Source organism: Berghia stephanieae, chromosome 4, assembly GCF_034508935.2.
Source record: "Berghia stephanieae isolate SIO BIC M18660-M18661 chromosome 4, UCSD_Bste_1.3, whole genome shotgun sequence".
Taxonomy (NCBI): domain Eukaryota; kingdom Metazoa; phylum Mollusca; class Gastropoda; order Nudibranchia; family Aeolidiidae; genus Berghia; species Berghia stephanieae.
This window is the reverse complement of record NC_088363.1, coordinates 31,011,575-31,021,574: the sequence shown is the minus strand read 5'-3', so window position 1 is coordinate 31,021,574 and position 10,000 is coordinate 31,011,575. Positions and strand designations below refer to the sequence as shown.

At 36.7% G+C, this 10,000-nt stretch overlaps 1 protein-coding gene across 7 annotated transcripts in view; it reads left to right on the top strand.

The window, feature by feature from the left end:
- The window catches only part of LOC144970413 (BTB/POZ domain-containing protein 17-like), a 90,415-nt gene that overhangs the window by 46,866 nt on the left and 33,549 nt on the right, over positions 1 to 10,000 (top strand). Inside the window, exon 2 of one of the 7 annotated variants that reach the window (XM_078910021.1) lies at positions 9,119 to 9,310. The exons of 5 other annotated variants lie outside the window; for them this stretch is intronic. In XM_078910021.1, coding sequence (XP_078766147.1) covers positions 9,215 to 9,310 — 96 coding nt within the window. In that variant the 5' untranslated portion in view covers positions 9,119 to 9,214. Of the gene's footprint in view, positions 1 to 6,518; positions 6,710 to 9,118; positions 9,311 to 10,000 lie in introns of those variants that run through there. One more of the 7 variants, XM_078910020.1, reaches the window with a different exon arrangement.

Sequence of the window (10,000 nt, the reverse complement as noted above, 5' to 3'; positions counted from 1 at the left end):
CATCCGTGTTTGTGAGTTGTTCTCACTTAACTGTATTAACCAGACTATAAAAGTTCATGGTTACACAGAGTTTGTGTGTTGGTCCGTTTTACTTCCGGATGGCAATGTTGTGAACTCCTTGGCCAATCGCATTCTATCTATATACCTCAGATACTAGATATGAATGAGTACATGACTATTGGCAGTAACATGTAAAAATACAAGGAGGATGTTGAACAGGCGACTTAAATAGTATGAAATGGAAATGTAGTTACGATGGTAAAATAAATGAAGCAATGTGAATTGCATTGAGTCTTGTGAGTTCGTAGAAATGGCTAGCATCAGTTTTTCAATATATTTTGATCCAATCAAATATGCCATTTGGATCAAACGTTAGTGGGTTTGAATCCAACCTCTGACATTGTAATTGTTTTCTTATGAACTCCCAATTTTTAAAGACCCCATACCACGGTCCTCCTGTCGCTGGACCTTTGAGTTGTTGAAAACGAGTTGGAATCATAAAGTAGTCATTCAGAGCAATAAATCCGATGCAGTCGCAGTTTATCTCAGTATCTGTAGCGTTAAACGAAAAATAGCAATTGCTTAATAGCCTTTGGATAGGACGCTAGTTTATTATAAAGTACTTTATATATATATATATATATATATATATATATATATATATATATATATATATATATATATATATATAAGTTAGGTATATATATATATATATATATATATATATATATATATATATATATATTATTTAAAATTCGCTCCATTACTACATGTCGAGCACTTTTCGTACCATATTTGTATCAAACACGATTCAATATATATATATATATATATATATATATATATATATATATATATATATATATATTAGATAAAGCTACCCATTCACTTCTGGGTGAACCTGGGACGGGGAAGGCCCGGAAAAAATCTAAACTGTTACTCTCGATATCGATACTGGCCCTTACCTACTGAGATGGCCTACTCTCCAGACCAATCGAGTCCCATTCCTTCACAGCAATAGACACTTAGATAACCACACCTCTCGGACAGTCGTCATATTGTAAACAATGACATTAATTGCTAAACGTAGCGAACTACACAGGCTTTACTATGGACGGTATGTGTTGAAGAAAAATATCCGCTGTTCTATTGCTTGATCAATAGAACCAACATAGAACACTATGTGTAAACTTAAACGTTTATATTATGATCGAGAAAATCGTATGATAACTAGTCACCCATACGGTAGGTCTTTTTCATTCATGTTTTTGTTTATAAACAACCAACTATGTTTGTCCGAGCACGTGTCATAAATTCCATGTTTTGATTGGTCAAAAATCTACACACATAGCGGAGTTCATCCGGTTTCCATAGTAAAAATGGACAATAGCAATTGCTTGCTATCCTTTAGACAATACGCCAGATCTGGTATAGATAGTATGCACTTGGCTAAGAAGTTCACAACTTTGCCATCCGGAAGTAAAACTGGCCAACACACAAAACTGTGTGTAACCTTGAAGGTTTATAGTCTGTTAATACAGTTTAGTGAGAAGTATACTCATAAAAACGGATGAAAAAAAAACAATAACAAAGACATGAGTGACGTCATCTTCGAACTATCTATACCCAGCTACCCAATCACTGATGGGGGTAGGGAGGTGGGGGGGATCACCCAAAAAAAAAAAAGAAATTACCTCGACTGCGCCCGAGATCGATCTCCCTTTGCGTGTGAAGCGAGTTCTTTACCAACTGAGCTATTGGGGGAAATCCACCTAAACGCAGTGCTTATCCCGGTTACAAGTCCTAGACATGCTGGAGTCGCTAATCACCACTAGCACTCATTGACTTGATTTGTTTTTTGTTTTTGTTTTTTTTTTTTTTTTGTTTTTTTTTGCTAGCAACATCAAACGTTTGAGATCTTGTTTTGCTGACACAATGATCAAGGGAACTACGACCTACTAACAGTTTTCACTGGGTACTAAACAATAATCAAATGTTTATAGTAGCCGTCAGTGACAGTCACAAGAAAGAAAATGTTCGCCCTTTCTTTCCTGGATATATTGTATCCTGTGCCTATAAACGCCTAGACTATAAACAGACCTTGCAAAATACGAGCATAGTAGTTTTCTATTTAATTTTTGGGAGAGGTGTAGTTGGGGTATCTATATCTATTTGCTTCGTGGAAATAAACATAGACCGTCTAGACATTTTTCGAGAAATTCAATCGGGTGAAATTGTTAAGTCAAGAAAATGAATCTTTCTATCTGTGGTGAATTTTAACAGATTATCAATTCGTAAATGCTGCTGGTTTAATACAGTGATTCGAACATTTCCGTTCTGGATTGTAGTTTATTTAAATATCAAGGGATTGTGAATGAAGTCCTTCATTTGTTTTTCTCATTTTTACATAGTTCATCAAATTGTGTCATCTAAATCTCTCTTACAGACTATATATCTGTCATCTGCATTTTTAGCGGCCGCAAATATCAGGGCGATCCACAAATTTTGGCAAATTTCCCAAAATTGACAAATCGTGGCAAATTTTGGGAAAATTGGCAAATCACGTGGCAAATTTTGGGGGAAAAAAAGAAGCGAAAACAAAATAACGAAAAAAAAATTGCGAAACTTGAGAATTGTTGCAGCTTTGCCTGGGCCCAAACCAAGGGAAGCTACTCTCTACGGATAATGATCCTTTAAAATCTTTGTAACAACGCTATTCACAGTCATTTCTCAAGTCAAATAAATCGAGTCACTTACACTTCCAACTTATTTTTCTGTATTGCGTGTTAATTTTTACTGAAACGCTTTGTTCTCCTCGGCAAATTTTTTGGCAAATTTCTTGGTAAATTTTAGGGGGTTTTGGGGGCAAATTTTGGCAAATGTTAGGTCCCAATTTGGCAAAAAAAAATTGCAGCTGACAGATATATCGGTTTCGGGTAGCCTAAATTTAGTAACTGAAAGTGGATACAGTGCATGGCAAATTTTATAAGTTCACAGTTTTCGAAATATTCAACATCACATGTCATTTAGTTCGGCTTGACTCACTGGTATATTTACTAATGTCATAAACAAAGCAGATTGTTTGCATTTATTAAGAAATATCCAATCGTTGGATAGCAACAAACCATGTGATCGATGTCTCGATTGGACGTCATCTGCATACTATCTATACTTCCGGATTGCAATGTTGTGAGCTTTTTGGCCAAGCGCATTCTATACATGTTTAAGGTTACACGTAGTTTTGTGTGTCGGTCCGTTATAATTTCGGATGGCAATGTTATGAGCTTCTTAGCCAAGCGCATACTATCTATAGATAGAATGCGCTTGGCCAAGGAGTTCACAACATTGCCATCCGAAAGTATAACGGATCAACACACAAACTCTGTGTAACCATGAACTTTTATAGTCTGGTTAATACAGTTTAGTGAGAACAACTCACAACCGCGGATGGCAAAAACAATAACAAAGGCCTGAGTTACGTCATCTGCATACTATCTATAGCCTGACACTGAAACCCAAAAGGACTGGTCTTTTGACGTCATTATTTGTTTTTTGCACCGCCAAGTGAGTTGTCGTTAGTAGTGCTCATGGAAACAAGTGGTCCCATTGGTTGAACTATTGAATACAACTCACGATTTGTTTTCTTTTGTGGCAAAGGACTGGCCTTTTGACGTCATTTTTTGGTCAGTGTCAGGCTATAACTTTACGATGGCAATGCTCCGATCAAAGGACCGCCTCTACATGCCTACGAGGAACGCCTCTGCATGCCTACATCTAATACTTTACGATATTGTGTGGCATCCAAAATCATCTCCAATAGATAGAATGCGCTTGGCCAAGGAGTTCACAACATTGCCATCCGGAAGTATAACGGACCAACACACAAACTCTGTGTAAAACTGAACTTTTATAGTCTGGTTAATACAGTTTAGTGAGAACAACTCACAAACGCGGATGGCAAAAACAATAACAAAGGCCTGAGTGACGTCATCTGCATACTATCTATACTTGCCCAGCTGACCCTCCAGTTTGTGAGCATTTTTCACATTTTTTGGCACAGTCATATAGTCGTTAACTCCCCGTGAGCGACAAGTTTCATATAGATAGAACGAAGATGACGTCACTCAAATCTTTGTTATTGTTTTTTGCCATCCAAGTTTATGAGTAATTCTCACTAAACTGTATGAACCAGACTATAAAAGTTCATGGTTACACATAGTTTTGTGTGTTAGTCCGTTATAGATAGAATGCGCTGGGCCAAGGAGTTCACAACATTGCCATCCGGAAGTATAACGGACCAACACACAAACTCTGTGTAACCATGAACTTTTATAGTCTGGTTAATACAGTTTCGTGAGAACAACTCACAAACGCGGATGGCAAAAACAATAACAAAGGCCTGAGTGACGTCATCTGCATACTATCTATACTTCTGGATGGCAATGTTATGAACTTCTTCGCCATGGGCATACTATCTATATTATCATATCAGATAAATCGTGTCGACACCGCGCACATAACTGAAGGATTTTACATCTATCGTACGAGCTAAAATCATGATTTATCCAATAACAAATAGTTATTTCTCGTCCTTTTATAAAACATATACAGTAGCATTATATTTATTTGATATATCATTAAAGTGACCAAATTCAAATGTCACTTACGATAGAAGATTTGTAGATTGGGAGCAATCTATATTCAGGTTTTCGTCCAACCAAGTCATCAATCACATGATTTGTTGCAGTCCAACGATTGGATATTTTCTTAACAAATGTAAACACATTGTTTTGTTCATGAAAGTTGTAAACATATCCAATGGGCATGATCTATATATCTATAGAAGATGACGTCACTCAAGTCTTTGTTATTGTTTTTTGCCATCCGCATTTATGAGTAATGCTCACTGAACTGTATTAACCCGACTATAAACGCTCATGGATACACACAGTTTTGTGTGTCGGTCCGTTATATTCCGGATGGCAATGTTATGAGCTTCTTAGCCAAGCGCATTCTATCTATGTTAACTTTCCATGTGATCGAGGTCATTGGTGCTCACTGAACTGTATTAACCCGACTATAAACGCTCATGGATACACACAGTTTTGTGTGTCGGTCCGTTATATTCCGGATGGCAATGTTATGAGCTTCTTAGCCAAGCGCATTCTATCTATGTTAACTTTCCATGTGATCGAGGTCATTGGTCACATTGCAAAATGTGCTCAAAGTGACCCACTTAGTGAAAAGTTATCACAGATTTTTAAATATCTAACATCACGATTGGTCATTTGATGCAGCTTGACATATGGGTATGTTTATAACATTTGTAAACAAAGCAGCGTGTTTACATTTGTTAAGAATATCCAATCGTTGGAGAGCAACAAGTCATGTGATTGATGACCTGGTTGGAAAAAAAAACATGAATATAGATCACTCCCCTTGTCAAGCTGAACAAAATGACCAATCGTGATGTTAGATAATTCAAAAACTGTGAACACTTTTCACTATGTGGGTCACTTTGAGCACATATTATTCCAATATGACCAATGACCTCGAGCACGTTGAAAGATAATTTAGATCATCCTCATTGCAATGAATTAAACCTTCTAAGTCGTCCTTCAGTCATAGCCATTAGACCCTTGAAACAGGAGTGTCACGGTTTCTATAGTGTGAAACGGAATAGCAATTGTTTGGTACCCTTTGAATAGGACGCTAGTCTATCGCAAAGTACCCTCCGCAATCACAGCTGAGTGGACAAGGGAGGGGGGGGGGTGTTAGAAAAAAACTATCGATTACACCCGGGATCGATCTCAGTACCTTTTCTTGTGAAGCGAGTGTTCTTCTTAGTGAGCTATCGGGACCACTGAAACTTTTTATGGCGCCGTATTATTTTTTAAAACACTGGTTCTGTTAAAAATTTAAAAAAAAAAAAAAGAAAGAAATTGTGAGCAATGGTCATGGCTTGAATGCCCTTTTTTCGATTGGTAGGTGTGTGGGGATGATAGCTATGAATACATCACAAAGTAACGTGTACCTTCTTGCAAATGAATCATGATTTTTTTTTAAAATGTAATGTACACATGAAGTATGAACAACTCATAATAATATGTATAAACTAAAGTGTCGAACAATCACAAAACATCTTTTTTTCAAATTTAGGTCAGAAATTTTACAGTTCAAATAAGATTACCTTCACCTTGTCAGAATTGTCTTCATTGAAGTCTTAGGTTTAATGATCTTGACCCGTTTAGAGTTTTCTAATCCAGCTATGCCTTAGTATATTAATATTAGGTATAATTGATCTGACCCAGACCATACATAATATGCGTTTTGATATATTTAATAATAAACCAAAGCGCACCCCCCCCCCCACACACACACACAACACACGCACACACACTCACACACACAGACACACACACATACATCAAAATCTGCCGTGTTCTCGGCGTGTGTTGTGTGTTGTTTCTTTTCACAATGCGATCCTTTTTATATTTTATCCCCGAGCGATAAGGTTCGACACCAAAAGTCACCGGGTTCGGTTAGGGAAAAAACCCTATTTTATGTCAAATTTTTATCATTGTAAAATAATATCTGGATTTTTAACACAATGAGACGTAGTTATCCAATGAGTATTGAGGATGATCACTTTTTACGGTTTGTGTTGCGTAATTTATTAGTTCCCAATGACAGGCCCAGACGTGATGAGGTGAGTACCTTCGGACTGTCTAACTCACCTGTGACCCATCGTCTCAAAATAGCCGTATGTTTGGGAGTCTTATCCCACAAGTTCCTAGCAGTGAAGGGCAAAAGTCCCATTGAAAAAAAATATATACAAAAAAAAAAAAAAAACAACCACCCCGCCCCCTCCCGAACCCCCATCCTCCATTCTTTATATTGATATAAATAATATAATGATAAATAATAATAAAATAATAGATAAATTTAAATAACAACAACAACAAAGCAAAGACAGCGCTAGGAACTTGCGAAAAATACAGCCTTATGTTTGATTGAGCTTAGGTTGAATTTAGGGGATAATTCCCAAATGCATCCACCACTCCCGTTACAAAAAGTAGTTATACATATTATTATACACAGTTCCTCCGGCTGACATTCCACATACAGGCGCTGCTTCAATGATTAATAGTTAAATATACTGACTTGCTCACCCGCAGTTAAAGAAACAAATTAACCCCATGCGTTATAACCCTAACATAATACCCTAATTTGAGAGGGTGTTGTTTTTTTTTTTGTTGTTGCTGGTTTTGTTGTTTTTTTTTTTTGGTTTTTTTTTTTGTTTGTTTTGTTTTGTTTTTTTTTTTTTCAATGAACTGGTCGCTTTTTGAAGTAGATATGAAATGCAGGTTTGAGAGTTTTTGTCGTTGAAGGTCATTTTATTCGATCGACATTTGAAAGAAAGGTTTTGCCAAAAAGTATAAAGAACTCTCAGGGTCTCCTGAGAGTTGTGGCAATTTGACGCAGTTGGAAGTTCTCTCTTTAAAAAATGTTCAACTTGCCCAAAACTTTCAAACCTGAGACTTCTTAATGCTTTTGTTCTGAATTGGGTGGATTTTTTAGATCTAGCGGAAAGTACTTTACGACAGACTAGCATCCTATATTCAAAGGAATTGCTATTTTCCGTGTAATGCTATAGAAACCAGGATACCCTCCCGTTCCACAGACTACTTCTAATCGGCAGGTCCAAATTTCCAGCCGTAATTCTCATTTCTGTCTTCAATTTTTATTATTACTAGTGGAGAACCTCGATATTTGCAGGGAAATAAAGGTTATTATGACCAGGCACTCATCTGTTTTAATTATTGTTCTACAACGTTGTGGTAATACCATATTGTGGAAATTAACATAGATCGAGATGAATCTTTTGAGCCAGCAACGACGAAAATCAGTCTCGTAATGAAGCCTGATGGCGATTCCCAACTTCAAATGACCGATCATTATGCCTTTGCAGAGATACTATTGCACATAATCATTTGAGTCAAATGGTGATAGAATTACCTTTAATTGTAAGAAAGGTTTGCAAGTTTCTTGTCTCGATAATATTATTTTAGTCTCGGATCACATAATATTGCATCTATTTCCCCCGGCATGTTACCGGTTTAATATATTGGGTCCGATGTCCACTTATTTGCAGGTCTGATAACCCATTTTCTTATGGGCTCATCGTTGTAATGGAAATCTAAAAAAAAAATGACGCGAAATATTGTCCGAGGACGAGAGACGCATGCGCACAACAAACATGACGTTCTCTCTCTAATAACTTTTCCGCCGGTGACGTCACAGACCATGGGTGACGTCCAATCAAGGGACGCTACTCTTCCGCTAATCTCATTCCCTATATATAATTAAACAAGTCAATTGCGTCACAAATGTTATAATATACGACTCTTACACTCTAGCTTTTTGGAATTCCGGACGTGTTCCCAACCGCTGCATGAGCTTGCTATTTTCTCAATATGTCATTTTTCTAAGGGTATGGGATACTGTGCCAAACGTTTCTGAGAATCTATTCAATGAAATTGTCTGAAAAGTTCCCCAGTTATGACAGAGATAATGTATTATGTCACCATAGGGAGATTTTTTGATTAGGTGTATTTTGAATTATAATCCAAATTATACATTTTTAACTTCAATTTTGTCATAACATTTTGATTCTCAACTTGTAATGTTCTATTAAAAATTCCATAAGCTAAATCTGTGAAGTCTCTCCATGGTGATACAATGTGCTACTATGTTGATAAGAGGGGAGAATATGGAGGTCATTCCTTCATTAGTTTTCGTGGAACGTTTGCCACAAGATTGTTGGGTTTTTTTTTATGCCAGACCCCCAAAATAGGTCGAAAAATAATTTTTATTTTTCACAAAACATGTTGTTTTTTAACCTATAGTTACGATGCAGAATGATTAACACCGCACAATATAGGTAATTAATTAATTTTTTAAAGAAAATACCCAAACCGCCCCTTAACGTTTGATAATCTAACGTCACAAATTATTATTGTAAACTTGATATTATTACGCGTCAATATTAAAATTTAGGGAGAGGGTGGAATAATCTGTCTTTTGAAGTTGAGACGTTCCCTTTTTTGTAATAAAGTTAAACATGTGTTGAACAAGGTGTTTGCATTGAAACCTTGAAAAACCTTCATTTGTGTGACGGATTTACTGTGTCTGTTCCTGGGAACCATCAACCATGTCAGTGACGTGGGGGGAGCGGAGGTCGGTGGTCGGCATGTACGTGGAAAGGCGGAAACCAGAGGTGTTTAGGCTCAAACCCTGTCCTGTTGAGGCAAGTTAATATTATGTTGTTGTATTTTTTTTTTAATTCTTATAATACAGTTTGTAGCATTCTAGAAAATGTCATCTTTATCGTTATTGTCATCAAGCAAGCATCATCACCACCACCACAGCCATCATCATCATCATCATCATCATCATCATCATCATCATCATCATCATCATCATCATCATCACCACCATCATCATCATCATCATCATCATCATCATCATCATCATCATCATCGTCCCTTTAAAATACCAAACCCTCCCTTTGTCTTTAAACGTTTTCATCGTTTTCTTTCACATCCATCATATAATTTATCAATCCTCCCCCCCCCCCCCCCCGCCCTCCCTCCTCCCTTGACTTATACACACATATAGGGATCCACATTCATAGAGGAGTCAAAAGAGAGATGAAATGCAATCAGAACTGAACGAATTTAATAATTGCCAATGTGTTTGATAATATCAAATCAATTATTATTAAAGTTGGCATTTCATCGCGGTGAATATCAGGAATAATTCAATAGACCTTGTGTGTTTATGTGTGTATATTTGGGACTACAATTTATTGTAATATGTCTTGCGTAACCAAATGAAATATTGGATGGGGTCTTTTGGCCTCCCACATGGTGAGCAGTCAATAGCTGTATCTACTATATACAAGTTTTGGGAGGTGATAATTTTTCCCTTGGAAAAC